The 15,324-nt window shown below is 33.0% G+C and overlaps 1 protein-coding gene across 3 annotated transcripts in view; it reads right to left on the bottom strand.

Moving 5' to 3' along the window:
• Positions 1-15,324, bottom strand: part of LOC128168801 (synaptotagmin-7-like) — an 83,794-nt gene that overhangs the window by 45,260 nt on the left and 23,210 nt on the right. For all 3 annotated transcript variants that reach the window (XM_052834966.1, XM_052834964.1, XM_052834965.1), the window contains exon 2: positions 11,806-12,082. In XM_052834966.1, coding sequence (XP_052690926.1) covers positions 11,806-12,082 — 277 coding nt within the window. The remainder of the gene's footprint in view (positions 1-11,805; positions 12,083-15,324) is intronic.

Here is a 15,324-nt window from a genome sequence, read left to right as displayed (position 1 = left end):
GAGACAGCGAAACAACGCCATTATCAAAAAGGAAATTTAAACTGGCAACAAAATGCAACGTTCGTGCGGCAATGATTTATCATCGTAAGCGCATCTTTTGCCAGCTAATCGTATAAAAGTCTTACATTTCCATATGATCTAATATATCGTCATTATCGTCCAACATGTGTTATTATGAGGCGGCGAACACCAAATTGATTTGACAACTTTGTTGGTTTATGTGTGTCTCTCATTTAATAGTTACATTTGCAAGAGTCTACAAATATTAGTCACTAATTTTCAAAAGAACATTCAGTCTTTCGCTGTGAAATTGAGAATAATAATTTCTACGTCACACGACCGTTACATATTGTTACATATTCCACAACGTGATTCGAACCACTTCTGGAACGAAATTTAGATTAGGAAAGAATCCTCAAGTCTGTAACATTTCATTAAGTGACAAAGTTCGCTGTTTACTGTTATTAAAAAGTCTTATGATAAATAAGAAACTGTAATGAAAGCTACAGAATACGCATCGCCAAATTTATATTAGCATTCATTCGTCCATATATTGCCATTGACGTGATTTCCTTATATTCCCTGCGATCTTTTAAAATAAAAACAGTAATCAAAGCAATACATTTTTCCGATCTCATTCCTTGGCTTCGTCGAGATTACATGTATATTACAATAAAACGTTACATAACTTCCTGAATGTAAGAAATGACGTGTAAGGATAGAGATGTTTCTGCTGTGTTTTACTACTTTATTCCGTTTAACATACGGCAATAAAACCAAATAAACATCCTAAAGATTGCATAATCGTCTCAATGTCGATATATCAAGCAGAAAATGCACAATTGACACAATTCGACAGACAATATACGAAGAAACCTTACTTTTTTGGATCTTTAAACAGAATAGGTGTGAGAAGGTTATTGGTTAAACTTGACAATTAATTAGCTCGAACGCCATTTCATTGATTTGCTTCCTTGCATAATACAACTTTCTTTCATATTTTATCGGAAAAAGAAATTTTGTCGGTGAGTTATATCTAAAGATATACGAAAATGTAGCCACCACCATTAGTTGTATCCCAAAGCCTTCACTTCTAAGTGTGACTGTGTTTTATCTTTTAAGCTCCCAAATTGTCTTATTTTTTCTGACAACTGCTTAATGTTAGTGTATCATCGAAGGAATCAATTCTCACCACACAGAATCCCTCGATGGTTACCCATCTTCATCACGAAGACAAGAAATATGCAAAGATGGGATTATCTTTCCAAACCAATGCCAGCAAGCAATTTAGAAGAAAATGATTTAAACCTACCGCCTTCACATCAATATTTGAAAGATTCATCAAGTGAACACGTCAAATTGATTGTTTAATTCATTTTCAGATAATACGTGTCACTGTAGTAAAGAAGTTAAGTATAGTAGAGGTATTACTCATACATGTAATATAGTAATATAGTATATCGTATAACTGAAGTCATTCAAGTTGCAAATTTTTTAAATCAGACAAAAAAAAGTACACGTACATGTTTTTATAGTAGTAGTAAAAATAGTAATTGATGTTCTTGGTTTTTTTTTAACTCTTTTGTCGTTTTCGTGTCGGTATTTTGCAGTGAAGTGCATTTATGTATTTACATTACACTAGAGACACGGTATCATTTTTAAAATCTTATATACAGCAACGATACATGTACATGAAGTTATGACCTTAAGATAATGGCGATTGTAATATAAACTTGTACCACTGTCTGTACAGTCATTCGTTTCAGAGATACATTGCTCCCAATACTCTCTCTCTCTCTCTCTCTCTCTCTCTCTCTCTCTCTCTCTCATAAATTGCACATAGAAATTCAAATATATCACAAATTTGATTATCTTTACATCATTATTAACGTATGGAAAACCAACGGTCTCTAGAAGTTAAATTTCCATACTACGCGGCTCTGATCACGGTATCCCATGCTGACAGCGTTGACAGAAATTTTCGGTTAATTCAATTAGTTCTCGGCTGTATAGAACAACACACTCAGGTTTGGTGACACTAATTTGTCGTTAAGGGACAATTTCTTCCTAAGTTTGAACAAATGGCCTTGGCTGAAATGTTAATCTATTTAAATCTGATTTAAGAAATTCGAATTCTCTCAAGATGAAAACAGTTGCACAAAACAAAGAAAATCTAACAAATATATACCATGAAAATGGAATTCGAATAAGTGAATATTCCATATTAATCAAACAAAATCAAAAGAAAATAATAGGAATGTATCAATAAGACATGTACTCTCCACCAAATCAAATGATTTATTTTTAATGCAATTAAACGAGTCATTGTATCTTTCTCAGTGCGAGACCGTGTAAAGAAAAAAGTCAAGGTCAAAAAGAAGGTCAAGGTTTAAAAATATTCCAAAAAAAAATAACAGATCTTATAATCTATATAAGTTCAGATAAATATTACCTGGACAAATGTAAGTTACTGCTACTGTGACACAGTATAAAAGGACGCTACATTACGACTTTTTAAACCAGTTTCTGGATACCATTTGTGGCAAATCCATTTTGTTACTCTGTTTATCGATTTCTTATTAATTGCAATCATTAAAATTCATTGTGCGTCCGTAAGATCAAAGCCAAATGAATTTCCCTTTGAACAAAGCAAACGACTTTGCCAATTTGTATTGCAGCTCAAGGTAATGGCTTTTTAATAAGTCTGTTCGAGTAAGAGAAAAGTTAACGAGATTGACCAAGAAAAGGTCAGGCTTTCCCTGAGATAGTAGCTACATATGAAGTACATACTGAATAAGTACCCAAGCTACCTACTGGTACTAGTTTGTACAAATGTAACAATCAGACACAAATATCCGGGTTCTTTGTGAAACAATGTGTTTTGCAGACATACACCGTTCGTATTTTCATTCATCATTATATGAATAACAACGTACATTAGATGTATATTATTACGTTGAAGTAACGTTAAAGCCAATATAATGAGTATTTGCACTTGTAGATCAGTTATGTTTTTTGTCCAAAGTTACTTTAAAATAAACTGAACGGTTAAAATATGGTTGTATTTTGATGTCAGTCATATAGTCTGATATTTGAACATGCCATTAAACTGTCTCCAAAGATGCTTTATATATCTTAACCGAATACTTTAAGTTCTATATCGAATACTGTTAAGCAAAAGTTTCTCCATAAGAAACCTCTGTCCGTTTACGTACGCAGTGTTCGGCCTCTTGTAACAATTTAAAGTTAATGTTCATGAGATAAAAAATTAAGACTTGTTGGATTTCCATGCACAAGTCCACTGTTGGGTCCTATTGGTGCTCTTCCCAAAACACAAAAGTCTCTGATATCAATTTGGAGTAATAGTGTAGTTAAAATATAATTATCATGGCATAGGAGATAAATATGAAGTTTCTAGATTTTTTTTTACGGACGTTTATATATGTGATGAATATCGATATGATAACTACCTACCATCCATCAGGATAATACTCATGGAGAGGACACATACAGACTTCTCTATCGACCAGTGGATGATGAAAACATTGAGTCCTCATCTGCTACTGAACACAGAGTACATTTACTAGGTAGATCGCCTTAGTCTCAAATTTAGTGATTGGTCTATGAAATGATTTGGAAAGTCACACAGATGCCTAGAATTAGGAGAGCGACTTGGTAACCATATAACTAATAGGGCTCTTATTTAACGTGTCTGTCATTTTGCTTTGGCATAAGCATAAGAAATGACGACCGCATATCTATTTCCTGACATTCATCCGCTTTTGTAACAGTTCAGAAAGCGTTCAACAAACTTATTTCTTCAAGAATTCATAAACTTGACAGTGTTGTCTTTACGCAATTATTATTTGCATATTATCTGCAATCAATCCAGATGCTTTTAAGTGTTTTAGTGCCCAAACACCAGCTAATACTACGATAGATCAATATTAACCAAACTTTGCTTGGACGTCGTCTTCAGTTCCGCTTATTTCATCAACAGTTGTATATTTCATGGAATCATTGATTTAGTGTGGAAAGTATGAAATTAATACAAATCAAAGTACTGCAGTACTAAGGGGAGTTGATTTTATCGATTATCATTTATTTTAAAATCAACTTATCTTGCATGGCAATTACTAGTCTGTATTTGAATTACGCACTTTTTATTATATGAATTTTTAGACTTTTCCGATAAGAATTTCGAGAAACCCCATATGAATCATGTGTAATATTTAAAGAAAGATTTCAAACTATGTATTAGAAATCGAAACAATTCTAAAAATCGTATGGATCCAAGCACTATTGATATCGAACTCTAGTCTCGTTCAACCAGACGCTCGGCTGTCTCCGTTAATATCCGACTAGCAAGAGAGCCTCTCTGCTTGTCGGAGATTTACGGAGACAGCCGAGCGTCTGGTTGAACGAGACTGAGACTACAAAAATATCTAAATTGTTCGTATTAAGTTTCGTATTCAAGTTTCCTTGAAAAACAATGCTTCAGCATACGTTACATCGAATTTTTCTATTATTTTCAAGAACTAAGTCTTGTTAGCGGCGATGATTTGTGCTTAGGTCCAAATATTTTTTACGATGTTTACGATTTTTACGATTCCTCTTACAACACGTTATTCAAAGCAACCATGGACATCATACAGAACTTTCTGATACGGATTAAATAAAAATGTTCTCAGTTGTTTATAAAAGCAAAGAGAAATGGTAATAAAAAGACCGTGATCTGCGATATTTTACCAAATTGCTAAGTCAAAAATGAATCTCGGTCTCATTATAAAAGAAACATTATATTTAGGAGGCATATATTGGAGACACGCGGACGTGGACGACAGCGCTGTCGTTATGAGGGTTTTATTTTCCCTTTTCCTCATTGATTTAATAAAGAGAGAAAAAGTCTTTTTAGCTGATGAGAAGAGACAAAGTCACTTTCGACCTAAATAGATAAGTTAACATAAATGACCTGTTTCTAAATTGCCCCTACACAAAAATAGCCTTTTCTTGCAAAAAACATTTGCAAAGATCTTTATCAAGCGCACGGCTTCTTATCTTACTCCCTTATAAACCCCGTTATTACTAGGAACTACTCCAGTAGAGACGTAAACGTCGATATCATGTTCGCAATGAATATTTTCTCCTCGTCTTGTCGTGAATTATTGGGAGCTGGTAGACACAATACCAATAAATTCAGACTCCGTGGTACAGTGTTTAGTACAGAGTTCCCAAGCTGACATTGACAATCAGAAGAACTTAATACCCCCCTCATATACAGTCAGATTCTGCACGTCTGGCCTAATGACCGAACAACGGCATTATCGAAGAAAAAACCAATTATCGGTGCGAGTCAGATGCTAAACACTGTAAGGGCGTGTCGTTTGGAATGCTAAACAATACATGCTTGAAAGGAAAGGACATTTGGGTCAAGAATAATATCTACGACTGAAGTGAATAAAAACGCTATTTAATGATTTCAAAGAAGGGATAAAGAAGATGGGTGGATAAGGCGTGTAAAATGCCCATACGCGGTCGGACAGGCTACTAAAAAAATAAAGTATCAATAAATCTGATGGGTTTTTTTTAAATCATTTATTTAACGAATCATTGATTTGTAACCTGTAGGTATGTTCAATACTTGGAATATGTTGACTCAAACAGGCGTATACGTATCAAAACCTGCAAATATTGTCATTTTTTAGAACTTCAAGGCATTTTCTTTTATAGAGTGGGTCTGTGCTCCATATTTTTCTCATAGTCTAATTAAGGTCTAATTTAAAACAAACCGATTTCAATCAACAAAAACGTGGAGAAATGACCCACTATACATTAAAAATATCATTTTGTATCCCAACAACTGAACGTATTGAAAAAATGATACAAGTCCGGTAATTCGTGACCTTCGTCACACATAATATTTAAAAAGCCGCCTTTGTTGTGTCTGAAATAGCTCAGTGGTTAGAGTACCTGGCATAAGCTAACCGTATATATCTAGAGTTTTTATGTTACGGGTTCGATACCACCAAAATCTCCGACAATATTTTTTTTCTCTTATTTTTTGTTAAATATATTAAAAACTGACTATAGTTAGAAATTTTGCTTTTGCAAAGTTGTATTATAATATATTTGAATAGATTTAAATGGGGAAAAATGAATTTAAAATTGTATTACTACTAAACCGAATGGGCATTTGCGCCATCTTATTCCCCCATCTTCTTAAAGCAATATGAGCTGTATTTTTTAGAATTTTATTTTGGTCCAAAAACCTTTTAGAATGATAAATCTGCATGTAACTTAAACTTTTATGATAAATAAGATTTGAAAAATTCATTAGATTTTGTCAGAAGGAAGATTTCTCTTCTAAGGAATAAAAAGCACATCAATTTTTGTACAGGATGACAATTATTCAATTTTGCTTCAATTAAGGCTTCTTAACAGCTTTTCCCACAAAAATAAAGCTAACAGAAATTTAAAAGCCATGTAATTTTTTTGTCATTTTAGCAGAAAATAACATTTTCGTGAAAAAAAATTCAACATGAAAATTGCAGCTCATATTGCTTTAATAAATGTTATTACTATAGCTACATGATTGGATGTACTGTCCAGAATTGGATTTTTTTAAGTTTCCAAAGTAATTGTTTAAAAAAAAATCCTTTTATTTTTTATCAAGAGATAGAATTATCACTTTAATGAAGCTTTAAAAGAAAAGTCAACCAATTCAGTGTATATTCACAAACTATTTAAATAAATATAAAACGATTTCTGATTGAAAAAAGGACATGTATCAAGAGAAAACAAAAACATCAGCACAGAAGGTAAGGGAATGGACAGTGGACATTCCCAGCAATTATTCATTACTTTTATTGATGAGTTGTGTTTTACTTTATCTAATTAGATACATGTAAATGAGATTGGAATTTGCCATGATTAGGTTTCATACAGGACCATCTTGTCACAAAAAGATTGATATAATTGTGATTAAAAATTATCGATATTTTAGAGCCAGGGAATTGTACGATATCCCATGTTTGTGATGCATGTGTATGATGAACAAAATTATTTTTCAAGTTTCCAAACCGAAGCCCTTTCTAAATAACCGGGGGGGGGGGGGGGGCACAAAGTTACGTTTTCAATCCGTGGGTCTAGGAAAAAGGACATAAATAAAATGAATTGGAAAATTATTGATTATATCAATGCAATCACAAATAGAGACATACATTACTATAAACATATTACATGTACATATTGCATTTGGCTGCTTATTTGGCACATAGCAGCGTTTGCTTAATCGAGTTCATTACCCATCGCTACATGTATGTATGTTTATTTTGTTTGTGTATAAATATATTTTTTTTATTTAGAATGGCTCTACATCAAATCTATGCTACGAAATCCAAATGCATGGCGGAATTTTGATGTTCGTAAAATGCTAATTCCGTAAAATATTGATTAAAATATATAACGTCTATAGCATATTGCCAGCATCATCAATAACCAGGATGCTTAAGAGTATATTCATCCGATATTCCGCGCCATTTATATAAAAATCATATACATCTGTAAACAAAAAAAAAACCACGTCAACAACAAAAGTAAATGCTCAAACGTTTGCTAGTCAAAATATGCTTAGTCTAATTTAATGCGAGACCAAAAGACGACCAACGCCGTAACAAATTGGATATTCCTAATTAAAGTCTATTAATATAATATTAATATGAGAACTTAACGAGTGATTTTTATCAATAATTGCTGTAAGGAAATAGCACTGTATGTCCCTACTGCAATTACATGAACATACATCCACAAACATCTCATATTTCTGATCAATTGTTCACACGCGTTGCACTGATCTACAGGAAAATAATTTGTCAAGCTTTGACATCAGCTAACAAGTAACAAGCTACGCTGCTTCAAGGCATCGATTTACATCATAGTGAAGGATAGACAACTCTTGAATTGTATTTCTTTATTTCTTTTGTTTTACCATCTATATAAAATGCACCTGCATGTATATTGTCATGTACATGTAATATCCAGCGTCGTGAAAAAACATATCGAGTTCCGAGTTTTTACTTCGAAAATACAAGATCAATACAAAATTCATTTAACAACAAATCAGATGTTCTAGGTCAAACACAGCAAAGTTTGCACACGATACAAGTTTGCAATTCAGAACAGAATCGCAAAGGTTTGAACTAGTTATGCATTTTCTGCAAATATCACAAACTTTAGCTGAAGTTTTCCGGTATACACATACTCTGACTTTAGCAATCATTATGGTATCATAAACACTACCAAACCTACTCATAACCTCAGCAAACGTACTCAAAACAGTATACATCTTTGATATTTCACACGCTCAGCGCAATGTCAGACTTTTTACATCTTATAAATGTATGTGTATATCGTACGACTCCGAGAAGTGTTCGAACCTCGGCTAAACATTTCTAGCTTTAGGTTACTAGTGCATCACGTCAAAAGGACCCAATCGCCAATAAGCTTTCGAGCTTTCATGGGATATCCTGGTATTATATTTATTATGTCTTTCGAACACCGTGTCTTTGAAATTATAACCATTTTAATAACAATGAAGCATACTTATCTATGTATGATGACATGTTGCCAAATAAATCTCTCCTTTTGGCAATCATTTGTGTACTAGCAAGTAAAGCAATTGCCTAGTGCAATCCAGGTACAAATATCAATAGTTTCTCTGTCGGGGTTATCTACCTTAAAGCATATCATTTCACTGCGCATATAAATCCATGAATATAAATACTGTGAAAAGTTTAACAAAGAAGTACCCTAAAAAGTGTGCTCAACCTATGCATGCGTACATGTATTTTCTTCCTGGACAAGCTTTAAATTTTATCCAAAAAAACATTTAACACGCACTAAACTCATACATCAACCTTTTTATACATTATAAATTGCATGTCTTAATTAAAAAGAAAAATAAAGTCGTTTAGACCTTTTATATCAAATAAATTACGATCTTAAAATCCCCTTCTTCCAGAAAATTGATATTCTATTGCAGTAGATGCAATTACATCGTGCGTGCAAGGTCCAAGTTTTCCTCCCTTCTTCCGATTGAGATCACACGAACTTCAAACAATGCAGTATAAATCGCCTAGTGGCACACAAGGAATAGATAAAGCAAAGCATTTCAAAATCCCCTACACTGCTGACAAAACAAACGAAAGCCTAATTGTAGGTGTGAATTGGTGAAGGAAGTGAAAAATTTTGTTTCCCATTGAAATTGCTCTTTGCATGACGTGAAACTCTTTTTTAGCAGTTTTCAATAATAAATCTCAGATAAATGTTATTATTCAATGGTTTTTATTTTAAAAAATCATTTTCTTGATTATTCATACAGTCTAAAAGTCTCACTTTCTAAATAAGTCACAAGTTCTTCCTCAAAGTCGAAATAAACAACTGCACGCTATGAGAGATTGGACAAGTGATTTACATTGAGGAAGTCAGTTCGATTTATGAACTGTTTCAACTCAAACAGCAACATGAGCCTTGCTATTATGAAATAATTCCAAAATTACAAGCGCGACTTTCATACAAGGGGCAAATTAAAAGAGTTTGAAAACAAAATAAAATGAAAATACAGTCAATGAAAGATTACTGCATAGTAGAAATCTGCAATATTCACTTTCTACGTATTTTTTTCACTTTCAGTGGTTAATGGCACAGGTCTATCCTGTAATATATCAATTGCAATGCACTTGTAAAAGCCGGGAATCTAACATTTCAACTTTCAACCACGCTCAATTACTTCATGAGAGTCTGAATCCAAACTAATCTAAACTTTCATTAAAATAATACGTGCATGTGTGTAACAACAAACATCGCCATGTTCAATGTACTTAGGTCGCTAGATTGGTTTCTTCAACCTTTGACTACTTGCATCAGTACGTCATCTATATATTCTGTAAAACTATCTTCAACGCTAAAGCCTTAAAACGCATAAATTCTTAAACATTCATGCAATTTGACTTATAGATTGCCATGATTTCTAACCACAGTGGGAACCCAATGGTCCCTACATATGAGACAATACATAACTAAATGATTTATCTCTGACGACCGTGCATCACTAACCGCCGCCACGTCACGTCAGTAAACTCAATTTATGGGTTGCTGTAGATGTATCGCTCAGAGTTTTTGTTCCATCGTCATCATTATTTTGTTAATGCAAATTTTTAACAGATTTTGAAGTTTGTGATTTTGATTTTAAATTTGAAATCAAATCTCGGATGCAAGAATTTATTTGATGTGAACAATTACCCTAACCTATATAAATGTACATAGACTGAGTTCTTTTCATGAAGAGGCATATTTCTAGATGAAATTTAGTTTTAAACGAAGAAAAATTCAGATTGTTTACAAATATGTATAAAAATAATTCAGGGCCGCCCCTCACCTGAGATCAAAACATTAAGTGAGCTCCTGAATAAGATCGTACCTGTTTATTAAAATTCAGCGTAATTACATAAAACATGCATCAGTAACTTCCTTCAATTCCATCTATTTATTCTAGATTTACAAAAATCATTTAATGTTTCTTTTATTTTTTTTAAATACCAAACACTTAAAAATATCCTTCTCTTTCTCCTTTCATGCATGTCCAAAGTCTACCATACAGATACGCTAGTAACTCTGTTCTTTCTTTTTTATTTCATTCTTAACACAAACACTAAACCATTCAATGCGAATAAAAATCACAGCATTGAATGTCAGAGTAACTTGAAACCTTATACCTGAATATTAAAATTAAGAAACCCAGCATGCATATGATGGTACAACAAAACAGACCTACAGGTGAGATGTCAGGATTAATGATCTATCAGTAACACCATTCAGTGTGGCTAAGCCATTTGCCATGGATTTTCATATGCTTGGGGTTTTTTGGGAGCGGGGGGGGGAGGTGGGGGGGTATTGGGGGGCATTAAAATCATGTAGTTTTCACTATAATTACAATTTAACTGAGAGTTAACAGTACATGTGCACTGCAATGACTGCATAATTATATCAATCACCAATTTGACACATGGTCTGCTAAATTTCAACTCCTAAGAACACAGAAGGTAATTATGAATAATTAATACAATAGGAAAACTACCACATGCTCTTATACTGGTAATTTAAAACACTTCCAGTTCAATTAAAATTTGATCAATGTTACCTGAACCCTGTTATATTGTCTGCCTTAAACATATGTTAAGTGTGTAACAGACTCTGGGTACTTATATAATTACTGAAAATCCAGAGCCGAGATCGAGGAGAAAGAACATCCTGAAACTCTGCCACTTAATGGATGTGCGTCCATTATTATTGTTCTTTTATGGCATTATCTCCTTAGAGGAATATATTGATGGTACAGCAGGTGCCTGTACATATACCTAATATGATGCTTCCCTGAAAAATCCTCAGCTTTGGCCATTATAGCTCCAACAGTAAAAATACAAATCTTGTTACCACTTATTAGGCCTACAATGGTAACACAATAAATGCACACTTCTGGTTCCTCTTTCAATACTTTTTCCATTGTTTCTACATGTTTTGGTACATTTCCTCACTCTACCATAAACTTACCAATGCAGTTTTGCACTCAATAAGTATTGATAATAAGTAAATGGCCTTAACATAACCAATTCTGCTTTTCACTAAATATTAATTAGAAATTAGGATCTTGACATATTCTGCTTTTTTAATGAATAGCCCTTCACTCACAAAGACAAAACAGTCTTCTTTTCACTGAAAAATTGGAACAAGTGAAGAACCTCAACTTACTTGACACTTTCTCTTCGTAGTATGGGCGTGTTATGCATGGATGATCTCGCCTCCCATGACCGCTTGTTCAGCACGCGAACACCGTCATTTTCGTCAGAGTCCTGGGGAGCCACAGCAGTGTACTTTTGAGCCAACAGGTCGGGGCTATCCATTTCATCCCCATCATCGTCCGTCTTATTGAAGCACCACCCACACAGTAGGACCACCACCACCAGCACCACCAATGACCCTATCGCACTGATGACAGCCAGAAAGACCTGGCCAGATTCTTCCATGTCTGTGAAAACAATTATAGTTATTAAACACAAGTAATTTAAGCATACATATTGTATGAAAATAAATTATCATTCAAATTGACTATCTGATAATATCATAAGTTCACATAATGAACTAAAACATCCCAAAGGACACTTACTAAGCAAGGAAACTGCAATTTATATTCTCATATTAACATCTAACATAAATGGGGTTCATGATCATAAATGTTTGGTATGGTTGCTGAGTTATGGCACAATGTACTTCTGAAGTTGCTTTGAGACAAATGAAATAAAAATTAGGAAAAAGCTCCCTTATTTTGTATATTTGTACAAAGGAAGCAAAGAGTTACAGTAAATTGATGATGTTCATTTAAGGGGGCCATTATTCTATTAAGCTGATATCATATAAAGTCCTTTGCTCAACTTCTATCCCTTTTAATGGTACGTATAACTGTGAATTTATAAACCCCTACTTCTCTGTAAGTGTTATTCAGTACAAGGCCATCCTTAAAAAATGTTTGTTTGGAATTGCAGCCTTGAAGTTTCTCGTCCAAGGAGGGAGGGAGGGAGGGAATTTCTGTTTTATTTTTCAAACTGAGAGTTAAATAATTCAAAATAGGTAAAAAAAAATAAAAATCTCCCCATAATAAAAAGTTTTTATTTTTGCTAATAAAATTATTTCAGTGAGGGTATTTCTATGATTAGAAGCGAGAAGTAATTCTAAATAAACAATTGTATTAAAGCCTCGATCAGCATGATAAAGTCAAAAGTATCTCCTATTTGAATTTTTAACATAAAACTGATTTTTGTTTCCAGATAAAATATTATTTGACTTTAAAAACCATTTACATTTAAATAAACAATTATAAATATAATATATATATATATAAGCTCAAACAATTGTGATAAAATTCAGTAGACCATTATTTTCAAAAATACAGAGTTGAACATTTCAGTAAGAAAAATACAGTTGAACTTTGATATCTCCAACACTGATACCTCGAATACAATGGATATGTCAAAGTGATTTGTAAGTCCCAACCACTTATTAGTCCCCTACCAGTTTCACCCATTTTTTATTTAATTTCTATATCAACTAATAGTATGTACTTTGAATTTCCTTTGTTCTTTTATCTCTGATTATTTTTTAAAAGCATAACATCTCGTTTAAAACAGTTTTGAAATAGATGTATGCTTCGAAGCTTTCAAAGAATAATACAAACCGGTAGGGGACGTGTATTGCTTATGCAATTCTCTCGGAATGCTTGTTTTCTAAGTATTTTACCCTTGATATCTCGAACACTCAGATATCTTGAACTTTTTAAAAGAGTCCCATCTACTTCAAGATAACTAAGTTTGACTGTATATATTCCTCCAAATGAAATATTATTTTTCTGTAATTCATCCATACAAATGCCCTCTCATATGGCAGAATATCCAGGTCAATTACTAGCTTTCAATTTTATAAAACTTATCATCACTTCACTGACATGGTGAGGAAAGAAAGCATTTTCAAACTAGATCGTTCTCGTTGCGAGCAACGAGTGGGTCTTCCGTCCGAAATTTGTGTAAATGAGATAAAATCCTTCACTTTTAAGACAAAATTGTTAATAAACGCAAAAAAAAATTTCGGCACCCGGGGCTTGAACCCGGGTCGCCTGTACACATGTCCATGACTCTAACGACTGAGCTAATCGAATTCTCGCTTCAGGACTTTGATGCTTAATATTTCAGGAACGCATCAATCGATTTTAAAACAAATTACATATTCTGAATCAGTAAAAGAGTTCCTATCAACCCGTTAGAAAAATATATAAAAAGCAAAAAGCTAAAAAAATCGATTTTTAATCTTTCCTTCCGGTGACGACCGGAAGTGACGGCGGACGTTTTTATGACCATGTTGCAACAGGTAAAAGTGATGTCTATCATCACTGAACATTTCAGCTCTATATCTTCATTCGTTTTTTAGATCTCTAGCCGACAAAATTGACTTTTAAAAATCGTAAACGGACGATAACTTCCGACCGGAAGTGATTATGAAATAATTGAAACGGCGGTACAAACTTTAGATGCTGACACATCAACCCTTAAAATTTGAAGAAAATCGAATGAACCATCTTCGAGAAATCGCCTGCACAAAATTTGTAAGACAAAAAAAGAATAAAAAGAATAATAAGAAAAGTGAAAAAGAAACAATAGAATAATAGTAGGGTCTTCCGCTGAAGACGGAAGACCCTAATTAAATAATATTAAGTCATGCAGATATTATATAAGACAGTCAAACCAAACTATTTTAGAATTCAATTTCAATACTCAGATACATTGAACTTTTTTAAACAGTCCTATCTACTTCAAGATAACAAAGTTTGACTGTACATGCTCTTCCAAATGAAATATTATTTTTTCTGTAATTCACCTATGCAAATGCCGCTTTATATTGGCAGAATATCCATCATATCAAATACTTTAAAAGCTCTCAATTTTATAACACTTTCCATCAAGTCACTAAAATGATGAGGAAAGTGAACATTGTGGAATCAATTAAAGTCATGCAGGTATTATAAGACAGTCAAACCAAACTTATTTTAGAATTCAATTTTTTTTAACATGTCTTCACAATAACATGAATTGTCCATTAAAGTAGGTAAAAGCATTCAATTTAAGCTAAAATTTACCTTCTTTAAATCACCTCTGACTCCACAATGTCAATACACAACTGTGTTAATTGTTGATGGTATTTGGTTGTTTTAATTCTGCGTCAGACGGATTACTAATTAACACCTTATCAAATGATATTTACCATCCTTGAAAACTCACATTTGTAAATCCAATAAGACCTTTACTGTTAAATTTAATCTTCAGGAGGAGTACATGACTTAGTTTTGATGTACTTGTAATAATAAATTGTCCTGCTTGTATATATTTTTGAAATCAGAATATTATATTTGATCCTTACTTTAAATTTTTAATATGAATGAAGATCCAGTTGGAAAAATCTCCTGCACAATTATAATTTCAAAATCAGACTAGCTTTCCTGACTTACAAAAGTTCTCAAAGAAAAACGGGCCCTTGCATTTGTACATGTAGTTCATATTATGATATATATTGAGAATCCCCTCAAGAAAATTCAACAGACAAAAAATCAAGGCAAATATCTTATGTCAATTATAATGTGAGAATTTACCATCAATTAGAAATTTCATTAATAAGCAGTCTTTAAAATACATATGGGCAAGGAAGGAGCAATGCAGTCTCTAAGAA

This window comes from Crassostrea angulata, unplaced genomic scaffold (assembly GCF_025612915.1).
Source record: "Crassostrea angulata isolate pt1a10 unplaced genomic scaffold, ASM2561291v2 HiC_scaffold_52, whole genome shotgun sequence".
Taxonomy (NCBI): domain Eukaryota; kingdom Metazoa; phylum Mollusca; class Bivalvia; order Ostreida; family Ostreidae; genus Magallana; species Magallana angulata.
The sequence above is the reverse complement of the archived record's forward strand: the minus strand, read 5'-3'. Positions and strand labels throughout refer to the sequence as shown.